We start from the raw sequence: 26,295 nt of genomic DNA, 5'->3' as shown, positions 1-26,295 counted from the left end.
AAACGCCCTAATGAGAACATCCTCTGAATACGGGTGCGTCACTTTAGGGCTTTTTTTTTCCGATGGCGGCGCTTGAAAAACTCCTTGTCAAACCTCTATGCTGAATGTAATTCATGACTATTGACTAGAGAGCTCATTTTTTTTGTGTTACGTTGGAGTTCACATCGATGTATATGATTATGAGTTATGACATATGTACATATGTCTATTGTGAATAATTGGAGCGATCATACTGACTCAAGCTCGAAAATAAAATTTGAAAAAAATGTAAAATAGTATAAGAGAAAGCAATATTAATATGAACTTCGAAGAAAAACTTGTTTTGGTAACTTATTATTATTAATATATTTATTAATTTTTTTTCTTTTGTAGAGAGACAATTTATAATTTGTTTCATTGCATTATTTTGAAAATTGTAAGTTCCCTAAAATAATTTAAATAAAGTTCTGTCATCTAACGTATCAAATGGATTGGATACTTTACTAATCATATTATTTCTTCTCATATTATACATACGTAATATTCTATGTTTATCTTCTTCTTGTTCTTCTACATTATTCAAGTGGGCTTCAACAATAGCAATTAGCCAACACATGATAAACCAAGGATGAAAAAATATAGTGATAAAATAAACTTAAAAGTAACTAGAGGTTACTGTAGATATTGTAAGCAACAAAAACAGCCATATTGCATATGCCATTTACTTTTGTTACTTATTACAGCAGTCCAATTCACAGGGCAAATTTTTTACAATTTAGGGCTATTTTTTGCCGCTGATGGTGCTTGTAAAATTTTTTTTATATAGATTTTATATACAAAAGCTTCACAAGCGCCGTCAGTGGAGGAAAAAAGCCCTAAATTGTAATGCCCTGTGAATTGAACTGCAGTTGTGAAAAGTATTTTTATAATTATTATTAATAATTAAACAATAATAATTTATTGTTTTGCGGCTATAAAAATACATAAACAAAAAATCATGTCTACCACAACAAAATATCAAAAATTTTCTATGATCACAATCTTGACCTTCCGGGTTTCCGAATGATTTTTGGAACGTCCCCTTGATTCCTCTACTTCTGCGCAACTGCGCGGTCAGAATGCGTAAAAAAAACTGGCCAAAGAACGCAGCCAATGCCATGTAAGCTGTGTTCGATGGTCGTCTCGACTCAGCAGTCCAATTCACAGAGCATTACAATTTAGGGCTTTTTTTCACCACTCACAGCGCTTGTGAAGCTTTTGTATGTAAAATCTATATAAAAAAAATTTTTACAAGCGCCATCAGCGGCAAAAAAAAGCCCTAAATTGTAAAAAATTTGCCCCGTGAATTGGACTGCGGCTCACTTATGGCGCTAGCGACGTACGGTTGTTTGAAGAACTACAAAGGCACAAAATCTCAATACAGGTGCTTATCTATATCATCACTGTATCAATGCTTCAATAAATATTGCTTATTTACTTTATGCAAACAGTGTCATCATAATAATCTATTACAATGAGTTGATAAATATATAATCAAAATGAATATAGAAAATATAATTCAGGTGAGAGCAAATAGTGAATGAAAGAAATAAAAATGAAAATACAAATTTTGGAGATGGAATTATTATCTGTGCTATTGAACAATAATTTTTTATCTTTCATACATAGAAAATAGATGAAAACAATCAAAATAATATTATGAACTCATTTTGTTATTACAAAATTAAAGTTTTAATAAATAACAATAAATTTTGAAACGACAACGAACAACAACAACAATCGTCATTTCGTCAATCAACAATATTTATTGGGGCATTGATACAGTGATGATATAGATAGGCACCTGTATTGAGATTTTGTGCCTTTGTAGTTCTTCAAACAACCGTACGTCGCTAGCGCCATAAGTGAGACGGAACTGAGCCGAGACGACCATCGAACACAGCTGTAGATATACCGAGGCACACGACCAAGGCCGAGTCTTACCGATAACACCTGAAAAAACCTACATTGTTGTGCAGCACGGAAAAATTTGCCTTGAAACCGGACACCACTTGTTGATCAGCCGAACAAATATTATTGAGCAGCACAACGAATATTATTAAATTGTAAAAATTGTTGTGCAGTTAAATAAAATTTGTTACAGGATACAACAATTTTTGTTGCAGCACAACAAAAAGTGACAGGATAGGATTTCGCTTCTAGTTTGTCGTGTTGTCGACAATTTTTATTGTTTTTTTCTCTCCGTGTAGGATCGATACAGGAAAAATTTTTCCAGAATTGATTTCACACCAGAAGAATGCTGGAGAAATGCCGGAGAAATATTTTTACCAGGAATTCGACAAATAATTCTTGAGAAAACAAAATTGCTTACTATTGTTTTAGGATTACTTGGGTGAAGGAGAGGGTTACAAATTTTGACTTTGTTTTTACAAACTTTTACAAATTCCGAAAAACTTATTCCACTTGTCTTGAGCACCCTTAACCGTTTGTCAAAGAAAGCTACTTCAACCCTTTATTTTTGGTTTACAATATTTGTTCAAAGTTTAAAAATTTTTATAAATTAAAACGCTTCTACTAAGTCTAGAAAAAAATTTTTTTGGTCGCTGCGCGGTTACAAATTCAAGGGCCTAAATATCACTTGCATATAATAGCCTACACTATTATGTTGCAACTTACTACTCTACTTAATTGTAGAAAGAAGAAAAGTTGTAAAAATGTAGCTTGGGAATTACGATATTCTTCAATTTGCTGGCTTAATTTTTGTGTATGATAGAGAAAAGAGAAATCGTGACTAAGTAATTATTTGTAGCGTAAAAATTGTTTGAGACACATCAAAGTCTCGAACAAATTTATAAATCATCATATCACGAATACAATATAACATATGAAACAAGTAATATATGAAAAAAATACCGATACATGATATAACACAAAACAGAGTAGAGCCTAAATTTTATCAAGGTAAAGAATATAAGACGGAAATGAAAAATAAGGAGCCCAAATTGAATTCGTGTATTATAAATTATTTCTTACCGGAATGAAAGTTCCATTAATTGGACCAACTTTTGGACAAACGTCAGTTGCGCTATTATTGTCGTTGTCTGGGTATGCAGTCTGATTCACCATAGATACAATAGCAACAGAAAGATTGACTCTCATCGCATACACCAAAGCAAATCCTAAAAATCCAAGAAAACCAAACGTATATCTTGACTTTATGCATGATGATGTATCACTCGGTATTCGTTTCAAATTAACTGAAAAATTTTAAAGCCAGAAAAAAGTAGAAATGAATAAAAATATCAATGGTTGAAAAATGAATTATTTTCGAACACATACTTTTTTCAAAACTGTCATTGACACAAAGTGGTGCATCATCGTGGACAATTGCTTGGTCAATTGTCTCCATTATCAGTATCAAGTGACACAAAATCCGATATGTCTATATTGTGTGGAATAATGAAATATTTTCAACCTTGACTAATGATGGAATAATCTAAACGCAACATCACACGCTTTGAAACTTTAACAATATCTATATGACACTTCTCGTTTTCTGTGTTATTACTATTTACTTACCCTAGGGTAGAGATGTGCGATATCCGCCGATGTATCGAAGGACGCGATATTGCCCGATATCGACGATATTTCTATTCGATATCTGCAGTCCAATTCACAGGGCAAATTTTTTACAATTTAGGGCTTTTTTTTGCCGGTGTTGGCGCTTGTCAAATTTTTTTTATATAGATTTCACATACAAAAGCTCTACAAGCGCCGCCAGTGGAGGAAAAAAGCCCTAAATTGTAATGCCCTGTGAATTGGACTGCAGCAGTCCAATTCACAGGGCAAATTTTTTACAATTTAGGGCTTTTTTTTGCCGCTAATGGCACTTGTAAAGGCATGTGGCCACTAGCATAGTTTTTCGACCAAGTTCTATGCCATAGCACTTGTGTCACTATATTTAACTAGAAATTTACTAGAAAATGGCCGCCGAGGACTATGTTGAAAAAATGCTGCATGCAGCATTTTCAGCATAGAACCGCTAACTTCACACTAGTTTTTTTTGATACAGCCAAGAAGACTAGAGACCAGGAGAGTCAACTATGTACATTGGGAATGGGACAAAATATGTCGTGAAATAAGGCTTGTACATTTGGCCACAGAGAGGCGCTTTCGGCGTCTCGTGAACCAAAATTGTTCACAATTGTTGTTGATATTTTAATGCTGATTTGTTCTATTTTACGTATATCAATTTGATATCAAAATACGCCACAAGTTTGTTATCTAAATTTATACAATTAGTTGATTGTATGTAATAATTTTTGCTAAAAGAAGGATGTAGCTAAATAAATTATTCGTAGTCTAAAAAAATTGCTCAACTATTCGCCACAAATATTTTAATTTATTATAGAAAATGTTGCCAAGAAATTAATCTAGACAACATATAAATTTATTTGGCCAGATCTTTCCCTTAGATACATTTTCTAATAGCTATTCAATCGATTAATTATGGAAAATATTTTCTAAGAAAAGGATGGAACCAAATAAATAAATTAACAGTCTAAATTAATTCTTCAATTATTTGCCACCAATATTTTGATTTATCATATATAATAATTTATATATGATAAAATAATTGATTTAGCCAAATAATTTAATTTGTAGTCTATATCATATTTTTTATGATAAATAAAAATATTGGTGGCAAGTGATTAAGGAATTAATTTAAATAGACTGTTAATTTATTAAGTATATGTATTATATGTATTATATTCAATACATGTGTGCGTGGTTCGTGGGTCGACAACAGCGCTGAAACGGCGTTTTTATAAAGCCTGCCCCTGTGTAAAAGTTTACGACGTTTTTGGTCCCATCCAGCCTATCCCCCACTACAGGGAGTTGACTCTCCTGGTCTCTAGTCTTCTTGGATACAGCCAACATTAAAAAAATACAACAACAATGGTTAGCGTTATTAATAAATTTGTTTGTTTATATTTACACATGTATAGTACATATATATAATGATTGACTGTCAAAATATCAAATTGTCAACAAATAAAAAAGGTTATATTTTTATTTATCTTTTATGTGTTTGTAAGCAAGTTGGTACAGCTGAAACAATTTCAAGAAACGATTAAAACGCCGCCCTATAGCCGTCATATGTGAACTTTTCCTTCCATAGCGCTATGGCATAGAACTTGGTCGAAAAACTATGCTAGTGGCCACAAGCCTTAAAGATTTTTTTTATATATATTTTACATATAAAAGCTTCACAAGCACCGTGAGTGGTGAAAAAAAGCTCTAAATTGTAATGCCCTGTGAATTGGACTGCCGTAGCCGTCAAATATCGGATATCAGATATATATCCGATATCATTTTCCAAATATCGTCGCGAAAAATATTAGGTGCTTTCTTTTGGGTGTTTATTTTTTTTCCTATTTTTTGCGCGCATACGCAGTTCAATGCACTGTCAGCAAAAAGTCAGTTTGCAACAGCGTAGCACATGAGGGGCTGGATCAGTTATATGTTAATTATTATTTTTGAAGAATTATTCGTTCTACGCCACCGCTCTTTCCACATGTTTGCATAATATGCGCATGTGCGTGATCATGTGCATTAAAGTGAAAAAAAATAAATACACAAAAGAAAGCACCTATTGACTGACTTTACCAGCACCTGCACCCGTATTCAGAGGATGTTCTCATTAGGGCGTTTTTTTTTCGATGGTGGCGTTTGTGGAGCTTTTCTATGTGAAATCTATATAAAAAAAATTTTGTCAAGCGCCATCAGCGGAAAAAAAAGCCTTAATGAGAACAATTTTGCCCCGTGAATACGGATGCTGTATTCAGAGGATGTTCTCATTAGGGCTTTTTTTTCCGATGGCGGCGCTTTGAAAACTTTTTGTCAGAGTTCTGCACCCGTATTCACGGGGCAAAATTGTTCTCATTAGGGCTTTTTTTTTCCGCGGATGGCGCTTGACAAAATTTTTTTTATATAGATTTCATATAGAAAAGCTTCACAAACGCCACCATCGGAAAAAAAACGCCCTAATGAGAACATCCTCTGAATACGGGTGCAGCACTTAATTTTTCGAAAATTTGGCAGCTGTATTTGTTTACATTCTTAATAGGGTTATGGTGCTCAAAATCATCAAAACATCACGTATATACATCGATGTGAGCCTCAGCTCGACAGCATAAAAATGAGCTCTCTTGTCATGGAAATAAAGAATACTGTAATACGATCCATACAGCAGTCCAATTCACAGGGCAAATTTTTATAGGAAAAAGATGTTTCTTCTAGTGGCAGTACTGGCACATGACATTATTTTTTTTGGCTTCCAATTATTAGATGGATAACTGTTCAATGTTTATATCAAACTGAAATAAATAGAAAATTGACTTGTTGTGATTGCGTTTGTTATTGTCACATAGCTCGTACCACACATTATCGTAAACTGTAAAGCCTGGAATATTACATAGAGAAATTTATCACTTTTGTCGTTGTTTCTGTTTCTAGTTTTTAGTCGTTATTACAGGGCGGAATTGCAAAACGAAAAAAAAATATTTATTAAAGGAATGCACCCACTAATATATATATAACCAGGGATGGGCATGTACAAAACATAAGGTGGGTTCGTTCACTATTCACACCGAGCGTATGCACGGAGCGTATGCAAGGAAGCGCTAGAGTTTTGCGGTCATTTGAAGAAACTTTAGTAACTAAAATTTACTAAAAATTCGTTATTTTCAGTCATTGTGTTTATTTTGTTAATTTAATAATTTCTTCTCAGACGCAAGAACAAATTACCAATTAATAATAATGAAAGAGAGCGAAAGAACTGGAAAAAACGAATAGCATAGCAAAATAAATAGTAAATTTTAGTTACTACAGTTTCTTCAAATGACCGCAAAACGCTAGCGCTTCCTTGCATACGCTCCGTGCATACGCTCGGTGTGAAAAGTGAACGAACACACCTATAATGTTTGAAACCATGTTTAAAACTATGTTTAAAGGCGTGTGGCCACTAGCATAGTTTTTCGAAAAAGTTCTATGCCATAGTCCATTTATTACCAGAAACAACTGACTTTTTCAGTGATAACTGGGAATAATCTAGATGTTTCTGGTAATAAATGGACTATGGCATAGAACTTGTTCGAAAAACTATGCTAGTGGCCACATGCCTTAAACATAGTTTAAAACATCCTTAGTTTTATCTATTTGTATAAAACATCTTCCTCTAGCGTTGAAACTTGGAACTATCATCAAAAGTAACTAAAATGAATTACAATCCTGAAAAAGATCTCAGGAATTGATGTGACATATTTAGCACAAGCAGTAGCTAAAGGCTTGTGGCCACTAGCATAGTTTTTCGACCAAGTTCTATGTCATAGCTTTATGGAAGAAAAAGTTAACATATAACGGCTATCGGGCGGAGTTTTAACCGTTTTTTGAAATTGTTTCAGCTGTACCAACTTGCTTAGAAACACATAAAAAATAAATAAAAATATAACCTTTCATATTTGTTGACAATTTGATATTTTGATAGTCAATCATTATACATATGTACTATACATGTGTAAATATAAACAAACAAATTTATTAATAACGCTAACCATTGTTGTTGTATTTTTTTAATGTTGGCTGTATCCAAAAAAACTAGTGTGAAGTTAGCGGTTCTATGCTGAAAATGCTGCGTGCAGTATTTTTTCAACATAGTCCTCAGCGGCCATTTTCTAGTAAATTTTTAGTAAGATATAGTGACACAAGTGCTATGGCATAGAACTTGGTCGAAAAATTATGCTAGTGGCCTTAAGGCAAAAATGTAGCTAAGAAAAGGATGTAACTAAGGAATTGATGTCGCTTAAAACATAATTTTTCTGGCCACATTAATTCCTCAGCTACATCTTTTCCTTGGACATTTTTATTTTTCTAAAACGAATAACATGTATTTTATTTGTTAAATAAATAAATGACTAAGAACAAGCGGTAGCTAAGGAAAAGATCCAAGAAATCCAATTCATTTTGTAATTGAATTCATTCTATAAATTTGATAACAATAAACAATTTTTAAAATATCAATAGTAAATGATATAAATGAATATAATTTCGTTTAGTTTATTAACGGTTAGCCGACAAGTAATGGGCCGACAAAAAAACAATAATTGTAGCTGATTGTACTTGGATTGTAGATGATTGTAATATATTTAGTTTTGTTTGTCAACCCCCTCATTAATTTTAATTAATTAATGGATATTTGGAGTTGCCAGATAGCCGACAATTTATAATTTTCAAATAACTGATATTTTTATAGTAATAAGATGCTTAATCGATAGCAAATCGTTTGTACATCATTATTTTTCGTTTGTCATTGTTCAATAATTTTTATTTTTTTAAATATTAATTAAAAACTATTGTACTATTTATCCCCCTGTTAATTAGAACTTGCGCATGCGCGAGTACACTGATAAAAAATGACGACCAAGTGTCATGTTGGTGTTGGGCAATGTTGAGGATTAATAAAATGTGTACAATGATAAACAATAACATTTTTTAAATAATCAACAACTAAGTAAATATCAAATTACTATCTTATCAATTCATTATAGTATTTAATAAAAAAAAATAAATCAAACTTCAATATCTGTTATTGTTTACCACTGTAACTGCGCATGCGCAAGTACTAATTAACAAGGGGATGAATAGTACAATGGTTTTTAATTAATATTTAAAAAAATAAAAATTATTGAACTATGACAAACGAAAAATAATGATGTACAAACGATTTGCTATCGATTAAGCATCTTATTACTATAAAAATATCAGCCATTTGAAAATTATGAATTGTCTAAATAAAAAGTTCACAAGCGCCGCCATCGGAAAAAAAAAGCCCTAATGAGAACATCCTCTGAATACGGGTGCTCACAAACATCATGTGTATAATGCTCTATTAATGTTTGTCAGAGTATGGGGACGTTCCAAAAATCACTCGGAAACCCGGACCGGCGCAGTAGAAGAAAAAATATAGAGATAAAATAAACTTAAAAGTAACTAGAGGTTACTGTAGATATTGTAAGCAACAAAAACAGCCATATTGCATATGCCATTTACTTTTGTTACTTATTAAAGTTGTGAAAAGTATTTTTTATAATTATTATTAATAATTAAACAATAATAATTTATTGTTTTGTGCCTATAAAAATACATGAACAAAAAATCATGTCTACCACAACAAAATATCAAAAATTTTCTATGATCACAATCTTGACCTTCCGAGTTTCCGAGTGATTTTTGGAACGTCCCCTATGTTTGTATTGTGCGCATTGTAAAAAAAAAGCGATACAAGTCGCGCACGTTACCGAGGTACTACTAGCGCCCCTCAATTATGCGGCGACCATATAGCGGAACGGTTTTTTGAGGCAAGTTCGTCCTCCTGTATTTCTAGTCTTCTTGGACGCAAGAACAAATTACCAATTAATAATAATGAAAGAGAGCGAAAGAACTGCACCCGTATTCAGAGGATGTTCTCATTAGGGCGTTTTTTTTCCGATGGTGGCGTTTGTGAAGCTTTTCTATGTGAAATCTATATAAAAAAAATTTTGTCAAGCGCCATCAGCGGAGAAAAAAAGCCCTAATGAGAACAATTTTGCCCCGTGAATACGGCAGTCCAATTCACAGGGCATTACAATTTAGGGCTTTTTTCCTCCACTGGCGGCGCTTGTGGAGCTTTTGTATGTAAAATCTATATAAAAAAAATTTTACAAGCGCCATCAGCGGCAAAAAAGGCCCTAAATTGTAAAAAATTTGCCCTGTGAATTGGACTGCTGGAAAAAACGAATAGCAATTAGCAATAAATAAATAGTAAATTTTTGTTACTAAAGTTTCTTCAAATGACCGCAAAACGCTAGCGCTTCCTTGCATACGCTCCGTGGCAGTGATGGGTAAATGGTCGATTTTTGAGGTTTCATACACTTACAGTAAGATACTGTAAGATACTGTAAGAAACTGTAAGATACCTGAGACGCCATTTTTGAACATTCTTACCGACTGTCGACTCGACAATTAGCTGTCATTGCTCGATATATGTTGGTACATGTATTTTATTTGTTAAATAAATATATAAGATACCAAGGAGAAGCAGTGGCTAAGAAAAGATGTAGCTCGGAAATTAATGTTGCCGAACAATTATGTTTTAAGAAAGTAATGTTGCTTGAAACAGAATTTTTTTGGCAACTGTAATTCCTTAGCTACATCTTTTTCATAACTACACTTTTCATGAACAGTTTTATTTCTCAAATAAATAATATACATGTAATTTTATTTGAAATAAATAAAAATGTTCAAGGAAAAGCAGTAGCTAAGGAAAAGATGTAGCTAAGGAATTAAGGTTGCCAAAGAATTATATTTTAAGCAACATTATTTCCTTGAAACATAATTCTTTGGCAACCTTAATTCCTTAGCTACATCTTTTCCTTAGCTACTGCTTTTCCTTGGACATTTGCATTTTTAAAAAATAAATTTACATGTATTTTATTCATAAAATAAATAAAAATGTCCAAGGAAAAGCAGTAGCTAAGGAAAAGATGCGTGGCTAAGGAATTACAGTTGCTCAAAAAATAATTCCTTATACCCACTGCAGCAACTGTAATTCCTTAGCTCCATCTTTTCCTTAGCTACTGCTTGTTCTTGGGATTTTTATTTATTTAATAAATAAATGACATGTATTTATAGAATAAAAAAAAAATTGTGGCATGAAGGTTCCACTAAAAAATCATAGGAGGCACTGGGAACGCAGTGTAAGATACCTCAATGTATGAAACCAATGGTGTAAGATACAGTATCTTACATGGTATCTTACCTACCCAACACTGCTCCGTGCATACGCTCGGTGTGAAAAGTGAACGAACACACCTGAAATCTATATAAAAAAAAATTTGACAAGCGCCATCAGTCAACTTGTATTTAGTCCTTCAGTCGCCATAGTGAATGGTAAGCGAGGTGCCCGATAAAAACTGCCAAAACTGGTAAGAACCAGTAAAAACTCAAATATTTGCCAGAAAACTGAGGTCTATGACGAAGATCTAATCACAATGACTAATTCAACAGATGTTGCAGTGGTAATTTCATTGAGTTATATTTTTCGATTTATACATAATTTCAATTTAGTACCATAATCAATATAATGTTTTCATCACATTCACATAGTTATTGTATTGCACTTATAGTTTTTTATTTGATTCATAGGTTTTTCCAAGTAACACTAACTAAAAGTGACCGTAATATAATACACTTTGGTAAAAATTCGACTACCATTATTTAGAATGTTTTTCTATTTTCTTATGTTGAATTCATTGTTATCTATTCAAGGAATTTGTGAAATCTTTCAACCCATCAAAATTCGAATATTTGTTAAATTTTTAAAATTTAAACTCATTCAAAAACATGTTAAAATAACAGGTAGTTGCATAAAAATATATTTCAGGTAAGAATGAATGCGTATCTCAATTTACGGCTCATCGAACGATGCAGGGAGCTGGAGAATCTCATAGATGAGTCAAGCACAGCAGAACTGCAGCTTGTGTTTCCAGCTTTAATCGATTCAATATTTGGACTGACGAATAAAATTGGATGGGGTCTACACAATATAAGTCTTACGAAAAATCCCCATGAGTATGAAGCATTTTTAAACTTCCTTGGACCTACAGGACCCATATTTTCACTATGCTACAAACTTCTCCCAGACTGTTATCTCAAGTATGATTTTCCAGTTTCATATCTGCCGGTAAGAAATATCATAATTGACGATTAATATTAAAATATCAATTTAAAAAGAAGGTGTAAAACTATAATTATTCTTTCAGACAAAAATAAGAACTATGCTCGAAGAAGGAATTATTCCCCCTTTTTATTCAGACAAATTAAAAGATGATCAAAGCTCACGTCTTCCTCAAGTACTTTCAATGAACCCATACGAATATTATATTTTTCATTTCGCCTATCATTTAACAAATCCTTGGCTTCAGCTTCAGCCAACAGAAAATGTTTGGATGAACTGGGAAACAATTTACGTCCAACTTGCCAATTTATATTTGCAACACTTTTTGCCACGTGATAATTCAACAGTATTACCGTTAATTGGTCCATATGTGAAAAAAATACCACCCCGAAAATTAATGCAGACACCCGAAGCTAAAAGGTATGAAAAAATTGATTTCTATTCTTACATTGAAGTAAACTCAATTACTAAAAGATAATAGATATGGTTTTAACTATAGATTCCAGACTCCAAGAATTTTAAGAACAATACTTTCACCAGTTTCGATAAATACTCAAGGAACACCACAGCAACAATGTCTTTCTCAAGTTTGGCGAAGTGAAACAGTTGTACAAGTTTTTTTGGACTTTTGGCTCGAGTATACCGAAGAAGAAAAATTAATTTCACCTTTGGATTCTCGATTACCACCGTCTTTACCACGAAGACATAGCATCCATTCTGGTGAACACATTCGTCTCGTTCGCGCGTTTATTAAAACACTTCATGAATTTGCTAACAGTTCAAGAGGTGATAAAAGTGCAATGGATGAATTAAAAAGAATCATATTACCATCAGTTCAAGGAAAAATTTATACATTTCTAAGAAAAGCTATTCATCACTGGCCACTTGACAGCTCATTTCGACTTATATTAGAGGCATGGTTAAGTTTTATTCAGCCGTGGAGATACGTTCGAAAATTTTGTAGTGAAGGGTAAATAGCTATTTTTTCTATACAATGTTATATTTTATTATTATAAAAATTATAATTTTAGAAATCTAGAAGGTGACGAAAGAGGAAAGATTAATGATCCTTCTAGATGGATGTCGTTTGTAGCAAATAATTTACTGGCCTATACAGCAATATTTGAGCAACTGTTACCCAGATTTATTAGAACTGATTTGGTTGCACCGAAAAATGCTCTTATGCTTTTTCGAGTTACAAAGGTATTTTCGCAACCTCATTTAGCTGAAATGTTGATAGAAACAGAAAGTTGTATGGATGATGCTAATGTTAGTCGAGGAGGCAAGATAACAGCAACACAGTGGAGTGCAATAGTTAAACAACAAATACTTGAACTAGAAGGACCTAACTATAAGTACAATCCAATGTTTTCTGAATCAACAATTTCAAAAATTATTTGGTTTTTAAGTACTATTAAACAGGCGCATTTAACAGCGACGAGTATCGTTGAAGCACTTGAAAAAAGACGACTGGAAAAAAAAATTTTCCTAACAATTTGGGAATTTTTTAATGGTGAAGAAAGTTCTACTGATGATATTGGATTAACTGATAGGAAAAAAGTACCCGGATTTTTGCTTAATTCTCAACAGCAAATTATTGAAATATTCCAAGTATGTAGCATAAATTTATATACATAATCATTGTCATTGTTATTTACCACTTAATATTTTTCAGATCAGGCTTGAAGATACTCCCAGAGTTGCTATTGTAGCAGATCAAGAATACCATGATAGTATTTTGTCAACTTCTTTTTCACATCAATCACAATTTGATTCAAGTGTTGATACTCATAGGCCAGGAGTTTTTGTACGTATTCAAGAAGAGCGTCACCAATTTCGATACATCGAGTATATGGGAGATCCAGAAGTACAACCAGTACGTTCAAACGAATGTGCTTTTCTTGTTCGTACCTTGTATAAGATATGTGAAATCATCAACTCTAAGGTATTTTTTAGTTCAATTTCTCAATTTTATATTGATTTATTGTTATTTTACAAAAAAAAAAACTTTTTCAATTACTCCACTAATTTATGTATCAATTATTTAGTACGAACGTGAGATAACAAATTCATATTGGCGTAATGATATGATTGGTCGTATGGCCAAGAGAATTCTTCAACCGCCAACAATTGTCAGATGTCTACCTAAACGGACTTCGAAAGGCTTTACACTTGCTCAAGAAAGTGAATTGTCTCCAAGATTGTCTCTCAGAATTTTAGCGAGTTACAATTTTTTAGTTATTCTAATCTTGAGTATTCTGGTTTTTCGGTTTTTTGAGTATGGCACTTATATGTATATATTTTGCCTTATTTGCTGGACATTTTATACACTGATCGAAACAGCATGTAATTTTTAAATTTAATAATATGGATGGCGTGTAAACTCAATGAGTTATCATTTTATTTCCCAATAGTCATGAAGTTGAAGTTGTTGTTTATTTTTTTTCAGATTACATATTTTTTTAATCCTTATTTTGTTTGGCTTTAACATATATTTAATACCAAGAAGACTAAAAATACAGGAGGACGAACTTCCCAGATAACCACAACTGGTAGGATTATATGCTACCGGTAATCTACAGGTAGCTTACCAGTAACTACTACTGGTAGATAACTGGTAGCTCCTACCAGTAATTTCCAACCAGTATATTACTGGAATTCTACTGGTAGATACTACCAGTAGGAACTACCAGTAATCTACCAGTAGAATTCCAGTAAAAAATTACTGGTATCAACTACCAGTAGTCTACTGGTAGATTACTGGTAAATCATTTTGATAAACCTGAAAGCCTCAGCATTAGAGTATTTGCCGTAATAAATATCACGCTTGCTTGTAATAATATTATTGAATAAATTAATATTTTACGGCATACAGCTAAAGTATAAATGCAGCTAAAAAAATCTATTTTTTTTAAAAGAAAAATGTCCCAGAAGAAGATGTAGCTGAGGAATTAATGTTGCTCGAAACATAATTTTTCTAGCCACATTGATTCCTGAGCTACATTTTTCCCTTAGCTACTGCTTGTCCTATATATAAATTCATTTATTTAATAAATAAAGTAAATGTAATTTAATTTTTGAAGGATAAATATGTCTAAAGAAAAGATGTAGCTAAGGAAATAATGTAGCTAAGGAATTAAAGTTGCTTTAAACATAATTTTTCTGGCCACATTAATTTCTTAGCTATATCTTTTCCTTAGCTACATCTTTTCCTTGGGGATTTTATTTTCGAAAAATGAAAAATTATATTTTTTAGTCATTACAAAAATAAAAATCGCAAGAACAAGCAGTAGCTAACGAAAAGATGTAGCTAAAAAATTAAGGTTGCCAAAAAATTATGTTTTAGGCAACATTAATTGCTTAAAAAATAATTTCTTGGCAACCTTAATTCCTTAGCTAAGGATGTAGCTAAGTAATTGAGGCTGCCAAAGAATTATGTTTCACGGAAACAATCCCTTAGTCACATTAATTCCTTAGCTATATCTTTTCCATAGCTACTGCTTTTCCTTGGACATTTTTTATTTATTTTATAAATAAAATACATGTAAATTTATTTTTTAAAAATACACATTTCCAAGGAAAAGCAGTAGCTAAGGAAAAGATGAAGCTAAGGAATTCAGGCTGCCAAAGAATAATGTTTCAAGGAAATAATTCCTTAGTCACATTAATTCCTTAGCTACATCTTTTCCTTGGACATTTTTTATTTATTTTATAAATAAAATACATGTAAATTTATTTTTCAAAAATACAAATGTCCAAGGAAAAGCAGTAGCTAAGGAAAAGATGTAGCTAAGGAATTAATGTGACTAAGGGATTATTTCCTTGAAACATAATACTTTGGCAGCCTCAATTCCTTAGCTACTGCTTTTCCTTGGACATTTGTATTTTTGTAAAATAAATTTACATGTATTTTATTTATAAAATAAATAAAAAATGTCGAAGGAAAAGCAGTAGCTAAAAAAAAGATCTAGCTAAGGAAATATTTCCTTGAAACATAATTCTTTGGCAGCCTCAATTCCTTGACTACATCTTTTCCTTAGCTACTGCTTTTCCTAGGACATTTGTATTTTTGAAAAATAAATTTACATGTATTTTATTTATAAAATAAATAAAAAATGTCCAAGGAAAAGCAGTAGCTAAGGAATTAATGTGACTAAAGAATTATTTCCTTGAAACATAATACTTTGGCAGCCTCAATTCCTTAGCTACATCTTTACCTTAGCTACTGCTTTTCCTTAGACATTTGTATTTTTGGAAAATAAATTTACATGTATTTTATTTATAAAATAAATAAAAAATGTCCAAGGAAAAGCAGTAGCTAAGGAATTAATGTGACTAAGGAATTATTTCCTTGAAACATAATTCTTTGGCAGCCTCAATTCCTTAGCTACATCTTTTCCTTAGCTACTGCTTTTCCTTGGAAATTTGTATTTTTAAAAAATAAATTTACATGTATTTTATTTATAAAATAAATAAAAAATGTCCAAGGAAAAGCAGTAGCTAAGGAAAAGATGTAGCTAAGGAATTAATGTGGCTAAGGAATTGAGGCTGCCAAAGAATTATGTTTCAAGGAAATAATTCCTTAGTCACATTAATTCCTTAGCTACTGCTTTCCTTTGGACATTTTTTATTTATTTTATAAATAAAATACATGTAAATTTATTTTCCAAAAATACAAATGTCTAAGGAAAAGCAGTAGCTAAGGAAAAGATGTAGCTAAGGAATTAAGGTTGCCAAAGAATTATATTTTCAGCAACATTATTTTCTTAAAACATAATTCTTTAGCACCTCAAGTCCTTAGCTACATCTTTTCCTTAGCTACTGCTCGTCCTTGGTATTTTTTTATTCATTTAATAAATAAAATACATGTAATATTTTTTTTTTATAACAAAAATTTCCAAGGAAAAGCAGTAGCTAAGGAATTATTGTGGCCAGAAAAATTATGTTTTAAGCAACATTAATTTTTTTAGCTACATCTTCTCCTTAGTAATCGATTTATCTGTAAATAAAACACATGGAATTTAATAAATAATAAAATTAATAAATAATAAAACTCCATGTGAAGGAGAAGATGTAGCTAAGAAATTAATGTTGCTTAAAACATAATTTTCCTGGCCAAATTAATTCTTTAGCTACTGCTTTCCCTTGGGTGTTTTTGTTTTTAAAAAAAAATATCACATATGTATTAATAATAAATAAAATAATATTTGAGCACCCTTCTTTGGTTTTTCAGAAGCTGTTCCACGTATTTTTAGACAACGTCAGCCAACAGATGAAGAGTTCAACAAATTCATGCAATGTGCATTCAAAAGTACCAAAAATCGTAGGGCTGAAAAAACTAAAACAGCCGGAGCAGCATAGATCGACATTTAAAAAAAAAAAAAACTTTACAAATAATAATTAATTTTCCTGTTCTATTAATTATATTATATTTAATCCATTTTATAAAATTTTCATCAAAATATACAATATATTTATTCATGTAGATTTTATTCGAAAAATTTATTTATAAAATTATATATTCATCACAAAACTATATATGTTTCTACATTTATTTCCTGTTTAATCATCATGCTTTAAATTTATTTTGTGTCACCGAGCATATATTGATACCAAGAAGACTAGAAATACATGAGGACTTACTCCCTATCTCGCCTGTATATAAAAACCGTATCGCTATATGGTCGCCGCAAAATTGAGGGGCGCTAGTAGTACCACGGTAACGTGCGCGACTTGTATCGCTTTTTTTTTACAATGCGCACAATACAAACATACTCTAACAAACATCATGTGTATAATGCTCTATTAGTGTTTGTCAGAGTATGTTTGTATTATACGATATGCAAAAAAGTACCGCATCATCGACCTAGCGCCCCTCAATTATGCGGCGACCGTATAGCGATACGGTTTTTTGAGGCAAGTTCGTCCTCCTGTATTTCTAGTCTTCTTGATTGATACAATTAAGGTGTGTTCGTTCACTATTCACACCGAGCGTATGCACGGAGCGTATGCAAGGAAGCGCATGTATTGTGCGCATCGTAAAAAAAAGCGATACAAGTCGGCTTGCGGCCTGCAGCGCCATGTCTCAATCCTCGGGAATCAGAAAACACCGTAAATGAAAAAGTCTTTCTGACATTGTATTGCGATTCCATCTATTGTGAGCTAGAACAAGTTGCCGCCGTAATGTTTTAGCCGACTAGCGGATCTTTCCAAATTCCGAAGTGTAAGCTTCGTAAATGAACTTTTCTTAAGTTGGGCCGAACTCTTAAAAATAGAAATTATTAATTAACGTTTATAATTATCATTTATAAATTAGATTAGGACGAATTTAGAGATTTCGAATATTGTTGTTTGCATTATATTGAAAATGATAAACATTTTTTTGCCGTTTACTGAATTCTACTAAAAGAAAATTATGTTTCATGTAAGTTGATAATATTTACTAAAAATATTATTAGATAAAAGTATAATTTTTTTTTGTTTATATATTTGGAAAATATATGATATTATCACACTAAACTTTTGATTCTCTTAATACGAGTTGGTGATAAAAGCGAATTTTATTCTACAACTTTTTATCATTTTAATAAATATTGATAAAGAATTCAATGCCACTTTATAAACGATAATAAAATAGAATTCTGAATTTGCACTATTAACAACCAAATAGTTATGTGTCCGCAAATATTGTTTCAATAAAATTAATATTCTATTTCTACACCAATTTTCGAAAATAGGAAGCTGTTATTTTTGTGCACAATCAAAAAAACTTAATCCGAATAAACAATTCTATAAAAATGCTATGGAACTTTTTAAGCATCGTATAATTGTACCTTAGGCCTATTGTATTGTTACACCAATTTCATAGTCCTACGACAGTGAAAATCATCTGTCACCCTGAGTCGTTAAAGTTTTTAATCTTAAGAATAAACAATAGTCAAAAGTGAAAATAATATAATCAGATTATTGACCGCTTGTGTGCATGCAACGTTAATACAACTATGTAAATAATGGTTTTTAATTAAACGGTTCTCTACAAAATCCAAAATGTGAAAATCCTGATTCATCCGCCGTATAATTTATCACCCAAAAAATACCGTCGATAAGGCAGAAATTTTAGGCGTACAGTTTTTCTACGATTATTATTATTATTATTATTGTTGTTGTTGTTGTTATTATTATTATACATAGCCTTAAATTGTAAATAAAAAATTTTTGATGTTATAAATGATGTAACTATAAAAAAAAAAAAACAACAACAACAATAACAACATTGATGTATGTATTTTGACACCATATTTTGAGGTTATGTCTATAAATTTTAAATAAATTTGAATGGTGTCGCCATCTTGTGCCAAAAGAGTTAGTAAAACAGGGCCCTATTTATCGATTAATTTTGCGGATGAATCAGGATTTCTAGTATTTCGTTTTAATAACAAATGCAAATCTGAGCATTGTAAAAATCTAGTGTTACATAATTATGATGGAATCATCACTAGGGTTTTATAAAATTTCAGAAAGTCTATAATGGTTAATATATTCGAACGGAGAAAATACATTGCGAAAAATATAGAACAAATGAATATATGATTAGACAATAAAAATACAACTTCAGAAAGCTATTGATCGGCTTAGCTGATTGAATCTGAAAACAGAAAGAGGTTGTAAAATAATATACATAGATTATTATTCGGCTATATCAATTAAACGGACAATAATTTTAATATAGAAAAGTAGAATTAGCTATATATACATTTGATTAAAATCGTTTTTGGCTCATTCGTACTAGCGGAATTTGATAATAAGAGTACTCTATGTATATAGATGAACCAATTTTTTTACGATAGATTTTACCGACGATTATTTGTTGTCTGTAATCTATATTTCTACATATAAATATAACACGGATTTTTTTTCAGACGATGAATAGACACAAACTCATAGACACAAACTCGTAAAAAATTACTAGTGATTTTTATCGTATTCGGTATAATTATTGAACATTATTTTTCGTTAAAAGGTGACTCATATATTATGATAAATATCGTAATAACATGAATTTAAAAAATTAAAAAATTAAAATATGCTAATTAATAGAAATACATAGTGTCATAAATTTATTATTACAAAATATGAGAAAATAAAAAAAAATATATCATCGAAAATTATAACTCTTAAACATAATAAATATATCTTATTTATCATTTATCTTGTGGCATAACATTATATCGGATAAAAGCAAAATAGTTTAATATGTAACTAGGAAAAGTCGATTTACGTAAAGTATTCAAGTCGGACATAGTGCCAACTGGATATTTACCGACATTCAATATCCCTCTTACGGACTAAATGAGCTTAAAGAGACTTTATTTTTCGGATGTTCACCCTGAACGGTGTAACCGAAACTAGCGCTCCGGGCCGCAAGCCGTCGCGCACGTTACCCGGGTACTACTAGCGCCCCTCAATTATGCGGCGACCATATAGCGATACGGTTTTCATATACAGCACCCGTATTCACAGGGCATTACAATTTAGGGCTTGTTTCATCCACCGGTGGCGCTTGTGGAGCTTTTATATGTAAAATCTATATAAAAAAAATTTTATAAGCGCCATCAGTGGCAAAAAGAAGCCCTAAATTGTATAAAATTTGCCCTGTGAATACGGGTGCAGCACCCGTATTCAGAGGATGTTCTCATTAGGGCGTTTTTTTTCCGATGGTGGCGCTTGTGAAGCTTTTCTATGTAAAATCTATATAAAAAGTTCACAAGCGCCGCCATCGGAAAAAAAAGCCCTAATGAGAACATCCTCTGAATACGGGTGCAGGCGAGATAGGGAGTAAGTCCTTCTGTATTTCTAGTCTTCTTGTTTAATACGATTAATACGATTATCTACTATTTATTATTATACATTATTTATTCTACTATATTGCGCATGGGGCTTGATTTTGCTGGTTCCTCAAACGGTGCAGACAATCCAGGGGGATAGCACTACATGTATTTTTATGAGCTGTAGTTTGTCACCCTAGATGAGTCGATTCCCCAGGAAAAGTCTAGTGATGGAACGCCATTTTGTATTCATGTGATAAATCTGTTTAATTCCTACGTTATCGGGTGTGGTTGGAATAAAAAATTAATTTAAATACAAAAGACGAACGTAATTAATTAATTTTATTTAGATAAATAAAAGAGCTATGAAAACAATAGTGAGGCAAAATTATTTCTGTAAAAATTAAGGGTGCATTCCTTTAATAAAAAATTTTTTTTCGTTTTGCAATTTTGCCCTGTAATACCGACTAAAAACTAGAAACAGAAACAACGACAAAAGTGATAAAATTCTCTATGCAATATTCCAGGCTTTACAGTTTACGATAATGTGTGGTACGACCTATGTGACAATAACAAACAATCACAACAAGTCAATTTTCTATCTATTTCAGTTTGATATAAACATTGAACAGTTATCCATCTAATAATTGGAAGCCAAAAAAAATAATGTCATGTGCCAGTACTGCCACTACAAGAAACAGCTTTTTCCTATAAAATTTTGGCCAGTATTACAGGGCGAAATCGCAAAACGGAAAAAAATTTTTTATTAAAGGAATGCACCCATTATATGGCAACTTCCTTTCCTTAGCTAAAATTTTTTCCTATAGCTTTTTCTTAATTCAAATTAATAGAAAGCTATGGGAAAAATATTAGCTAAGGAAAGACAATCTCTCTGTCGCAGTCCTTGGAAGATTTAGGCAATGACAAGAGTGGGGATTCGGCAGAACTCGGAATAGCTCAACACATATACAGGTTCCCTCATACGTGAGATCAGCTGTGTATAAATAAACAATACTCTGACCGAATTTATTTTTATTAATTACGTTTATTCATTAATGTTTGAAAAGAATATTTTAAAAATAAGGAAACATGTTAATAAAGATATTATATGCATCATATATTTAAACACAGAAATAATCACTGAAATATAATATAACTGGAAGGTGAACTCCTATGCCTAGCCAATGTACAGAGTGTCGCTAGAGATAGCAATAGGCGCTTTCTTTTGGGTGCTCATTTTTTTCACTTCAATGCGCATGATCATACACATGCGCATATTGTGGAAACATGAAGAAAGAGCAGTGGTGTAGAACGAATAATTCTTGAAAAATAAGAATTGACATATAGCTGAGCAAGCCCCTCATGTGCTACGCTGTTGCAAATCGACTTTTCGCTGACAACGCATTCAACTGCGCATGCGCGAAAATAAATAGGAAAAACAATAAATACACAAAAGAAAGCACCTATTGGGTGCATTCCTTTAATAAAAAATTTTTTTTCGTTTTGCAATTTCGCCCTGTAACACCAGCCAAAATTTTATAGGAAAAAGCTGTTTCGTGTAGTGGCAGTACTGGCACATGACATTATTTTTTTTGGCTTCCAATTATTAGATGGATAACTGTTCAATGTTTATATCAAACTGAAATAAATAGAAAATTGACTTGTTGTGATTGTTTGTGATTGTCACATAGCTCATACCACACATTATCGTAAACTGGATAGCTATTCTCGACATAATTATCCCTTCAGTTATCCCCGGCGACAGGGATAACTATTTTGTGGAAATTCACCTTAATTTATGGCTTTATTTGTATCTTTTTCAATGGTTTCCATCAAACGACTATATCGCTTTCGAGCGTTTTCATGTTATCCCCGGTACAGGGGATAATTATGTCGAGAATAGCTATCCTGTAAAGCCTGGAATATTGCATAGAGAAATTTATCACTTTTGTCGTTGTTTCTGTTTCTAGTTTTTAGTCGGTGTTACAGGGCGAAATTGCAAAACGAAAAAAAAATTTTTATTAAAGGAATGCACCCCTTTTATTAAATTTTATTTAGCATAACTATTTTATGAATTTTTAAAAATAAAAATATTAATTTCTTGAAAGAAAATTTTCATATCGATTTTGATATTAATCCATGGATAAAAAAAACAATTATAAGTCTTTTTATTAAATTATATTTAGCATAACTCTTTTATGATCTATTAAAAATAAAAATATTAATTTTTTGAAAGAACATTTTCATATCGATTTTGATATTAATTCATGGATACCCTGGCGGAAATGGTGAGAGCTAAGCCAGAAGAAAACGATATCGCTTTTGTCGCCAAAGCCAGAGCAAAACCAGAGTTAAGCCAGAGATAATAAAAACAGAATATTAACAATATCAAACGTAAATTTGGGCTTTATATGGATATATTATTTAAATTAAATTATTATTGAACTTATTTTTAGCAATAATATTGATGTAAAGAGATAAATATAAGTATAACAAGTAATGTAAAAACTTACAGATTTTGACGTTTTGAGGTTGACTTGAATCGGCTAAACACAAAAATCCCTAGCGTGAAGCAATAGCAAATCCAGATTTCAGACCTTTTCCAGAGTAAAGCCAGACTTGTAAAAAAGACATTTATTTATAACAATAGCACTAACTATTAATGAACAAATTAAATTAATAAATTTTAATGACTTTGAGAGACTTTTTTATTAATATAATTAATTTTTCGCATGAAAAAAAAAAAAAAACACATTAATCTCTGACAATACAAAAGCCAGAGAAAAGCCAGAGTAAAGCCAGAGTAAAACCAGACAAAAGCCAGAGCAAAGCCAGAGTAAAGCAAGACTTGATGTGTTTTTTTTTTTTTTTCACGCAAAAAATTAATTATATTAATAAAAAAGTCTCTAAAAGTCATTGAAATTTATCAATTTAATATTGTTTATTAATACATAGTGCTATTGTTATAAATAATTGTCTTTTTTACAAGTCTGGCTTTTCTCTGGCTTTTGTATTGCTAGAGACTGATGTGTTTTTTTTTTTTTTTTTCACGCGAAACTAGGGTTACCATATGCGCCGAACACCAAATCAGGACATTTTGTCAAGCACCCCCCCCCCTTTCCCCCCCAAAAAAGTTTTAACACGAAAATAAGAATTTTTTATTAATGTTCATTAGTTACATACATTATTATATTAATATGTATTCAATACATTTGTTTATAAATTATTGAATAATTATTTTAAATTTTTTCAGTCTCGTATTTCTGAGCAGAACTTATCTTTTTTAGTATATTTTCATTATCTGCTTCTTTTAAATATTTACAGAAATCCATACATGAATAATTTTTAAAATTATATAGTACAGTTATTAAGTGTTTTATATTTTTCACAAGAAATTTGTTTCTTTCACTCGTCCACTGTGCATTTATCATGGAAAATACTCTTTCACAGTTGGCATTATGTCCTGGTATAGCAAAAAAATATTCTGTGATTTTTATAATTTCAGAGCAGCTTTCTTCACAAGTATTTGAAACGAGAAAATCAACAATTTTTTTTTCACAACTTTGCTTAAAAAATTCATCATTATTTTCTTTAGATTTCCAAAAATTTTTTAAATTTAAAAATTGATCAAAAAGTTTGTCTTCTACAATACTAATGTTTTTATTTTCAAGGTAAAGCATAGTATCACTAACTTGATTATATACAAGTTCAGTATCTTTTTTCAAGTTAATCCATTCGAATACCTAGAACATAAAAATGATACACATAAAATTTCTGATATATTTAAATTAAACAATCAATATAATTTATAACAAATAATAATATTATATCGTACTTCAAATTCATTAAATTGGTCAGTCCATTGCTTCAAGTAATTTTCAGCTGCTCGATACGTTTCAATCATTTTCTTTTCAAAATTATCACACATTTTTTCTTGACCATTTTCTCTCAACTGTTTCAATATTTTTTTACAACCAACAGGCACAAAACCTTCTTGAGATCGAGCTGCCATTAAATTTATGACCTCATTTATTATATCTTTTACTTCAAGAATACTGTTTTTTTCTTTTTCTATTTGTGCTGTTTTATTGTGAAAAACAGACATGATTGAATGTACAAAAAACAAATAACATTCAGAAATATCATCTTCAAAAAACTTTGCTAAAATTTTTGGTGGTTCATCTTGAGATAAAAAATAAGATTTTAAAGCTGGAAACATTTGTAACATCCTATGTACACATGGCATTAAGCTTAACCATCTGGTTTTACTGTGATACAACAAATCTCTAAACGTAATATCAACAAATTCACAGAATTCTTGTAATTCACTTATTCTCACTGTATATATTTTAAAATAATTATGAATTTTCAAAACTATGGAATCAATATCATATAAACCGAATTGACCAAGAGCATGTTCAATGGCATTATGGAGAACATGAGCAGGACATCCTACTCCCACAAGATTCGTATTTATTTTGTTTTTTAATAAACAAAAAATATTATTTTGTCCTCCTCGTTTACGACCACCAAAATTTGTGTTGGTATTATCACCAGAGAATGCAACGAGTTTATTAAGTAGTGAATGTTGATCAAGAACATTTTCAATAAGTGTTGAAATTGTTTCAGCTTTTTCATCGCGGCGAAACATTAATTTTAACAATAAAAAAGTCTTTAAAAGTCATCAAAATTTATTAATTTAATATTGTTTATTAATAGTTAGTGCTATTGTTATAAATAAATGTCTTTTTCACAAGTCTGGCTTTACTCTGGAAAAGGTCTGGAATCTGGATTTGCTATTGCTTCACGCTAGGGATTTTTGTGTTTAGCCGATTTAAGTCAACCTCAAAACGTCAAAATTTGTCAGTTTTTACATTACTTGTTATACTTATATTTATCTCTTTACATCAATATTATTGCTAAAAATAAGTTCAATAATAATTTAATTTAAATAATATATCCATATAAAGCCCAAATTTACGTTTGATATCGTTAATATTCCGTTTTTATTATCTCTGGCTTTTGCTCTGGCTTTGGCGACAAAAGCGATCACGCCAGTTCTGCCAGCACCCGTATTCAGAGGATGTTCTCATTAGGGCTTTTTTTTCCGATGGTGGCGCTTGTGAAGCTTTTCTATGTAAAATCTATATAAAAAGTTCACAAGCGCCGCCATCGGAAAAAAAAGCCCTAATGAGAACATCCTCTGAATACGGGTGCAGGGTAGAAAAAAACGATTATAAGTATATTCATTTAATCATTCATTCATATATTTTTTTATGAATATACTTGAATATACTCATCTTCTATGGGCTCGAACTCACGACAAGCCAGTGTTGGGTAGGTAAGATACCTTGGTACCATGTACGATACTGTATTTTACATCATCGGTTTCATACATCGAGGTATCTTACATTGCATTCCCAGCGCCTTCTACGAATAAAAGTGGAACCTTCGTGCTACAATTTTTTTTCATTCGATAAATACATGTAATAATTAAACATTAAATAAATAAAAATTCCAAAAACAAGCAGTAGCTAAGGAAAAGATGTAGCTAAGGAATTAATGTTGCTTAAAAAACAATTTCTTTGGCAACTGTAATTCCTTAGCTCCATCTTTCCCTTAGCTACTATTTTTCCTTGGGATTTTTATTTATTTAAAAAACTAGTTATTTAAAATTAAAGCAACATTAATTCCTTAAAACATAATTTTTTGGCA

The 26,295-nt window shown here is 31.3% G+C and overlaps 2 protein-coding genes and 1 long non-coding RNA gene across 3 annotated transcripts in view; 1 reads left to right on the top strand and 2 right to left on the bottom strand.

Annotated features, from left to right (window-relative positions):
• Positions 1-3,576, bottom strand: part of LOC122857606 — a 30,919-nt gene extending 27,343 nt beyond the window's left edge. The window contains exons 1-2 of the long non-coding RNA XR_006374236.1: positions 3,319-3,576; positions 3,013-3,236 (exon numbers count right to left, since the gene is read on the bottom strand). This is a non-coding gene — a long non-coding RNA (uncharacterized LOC122857606). The remainder of the gene's footprint in view (positions 1-3,012; positions 3,237-3,318) is intronic.
• Positions 3,577-10,855: 7,279 nt separating this feature from the next.
• LOC122857583 (sphingomyelin phosphodiesterase 4-like) lies at positions 10,856-14,143 on the top strand. The gene is made up of 7 exons (XM_044159827.1): positions 10,856-11,096; positions 11,462-11,761; positions 11,841-12,175; positions 12,255-12,725; positions 12,787-13,366; positions 13,431-13,700; positions 13,804-14,143. The coding sequence occupies exons 1-7, from the start codon at positions 11,070-11,072 to the stop codon at positions 14,110-14,112; spliced, it is 2,292 nt and encodes a 763-aa protein (XP_044015762.1). The 5' UTR covers positions 10,856-11,069; the 3' UTR covers positions 14,113-14,143.
• Positions 14,144-23,106: 8,963 nt separating this feature from the next.
• Positions 23,107-25,658, bottom strand: LOC122857590. Its single transcript, XM_044159839.1, has 3 exons — positions 24,416-25,658; positions 23,567-24,323; positions 23,107-23,198 (listed from the first exon to the last, which is right to left on the bottom strand). Exons 1-2 carry the CDS (start codon positions 25,229-25,231, stop codon positions 23,820-23,822), a joined length of 1,320 nt encoding a protein of 439 aa, XP_044015774.1. The 5' UTR covers positions 25,232-25,658; the 3' UTR covers positions 23,107-23,198; positions 23,567-23,819.
• Positions 25,659-26,295: the final 637 nt, after the last annotated feature.

This window comes from Aphidius gifuensis, linkage group LG5, assembly GCF_014905175.1.
Source record: "Aphidius gifuensis isolate YNYX2018 linkage group LG5, ASM1490517v1, whole genome shotgun sequence".
NCBI lineage: Eukaryota > Metazoa > Arthropoda > Insecta > Hymenoptera > Braconidae > Aphidius > Aphidius gifuensis.
This window is presented reverse-complemented; position numbering and strand designations above follow the sequence as displayed.

Excerpts from the sequence above, each read along its gene's own strand:
- LOC122857583 (XM_044159827.1), top strand. The coding sequence starts at position 11,070 with ATGACTAATTCAACAGATGTTGCAGTG. Across the intron at positions 11,097-11,461 it reads ATTCAACAGATGTTGCAGTG|GTAAGAATGAATGCGTATCT; the intron begins GTAATTTCATTG and ends AATATATTTCAG. Across the intron at positions 13,367-13,430 it reads AAATTATTGAAATATTCCAA|ATCAGGCTTGAAGATACTCC; the intron begins GTATGTAGCATA and ends AATATTTTTCAG.
- LOC122857590 (XM_044159839.1), bottom strand. The coding sequence starts at position 25,231 with ATGTTTCGCCGCGATGAAAAAGCTGAAACAATTTCAACACTTATTGAA. Across the intron at positions 24,324-24,415 it reads ACCAATTTAATGAATTTGAA|GTATTCGAATGGATTAACTT; the intron begins GTACGATATAAT and ends TTTATGTTCTAG.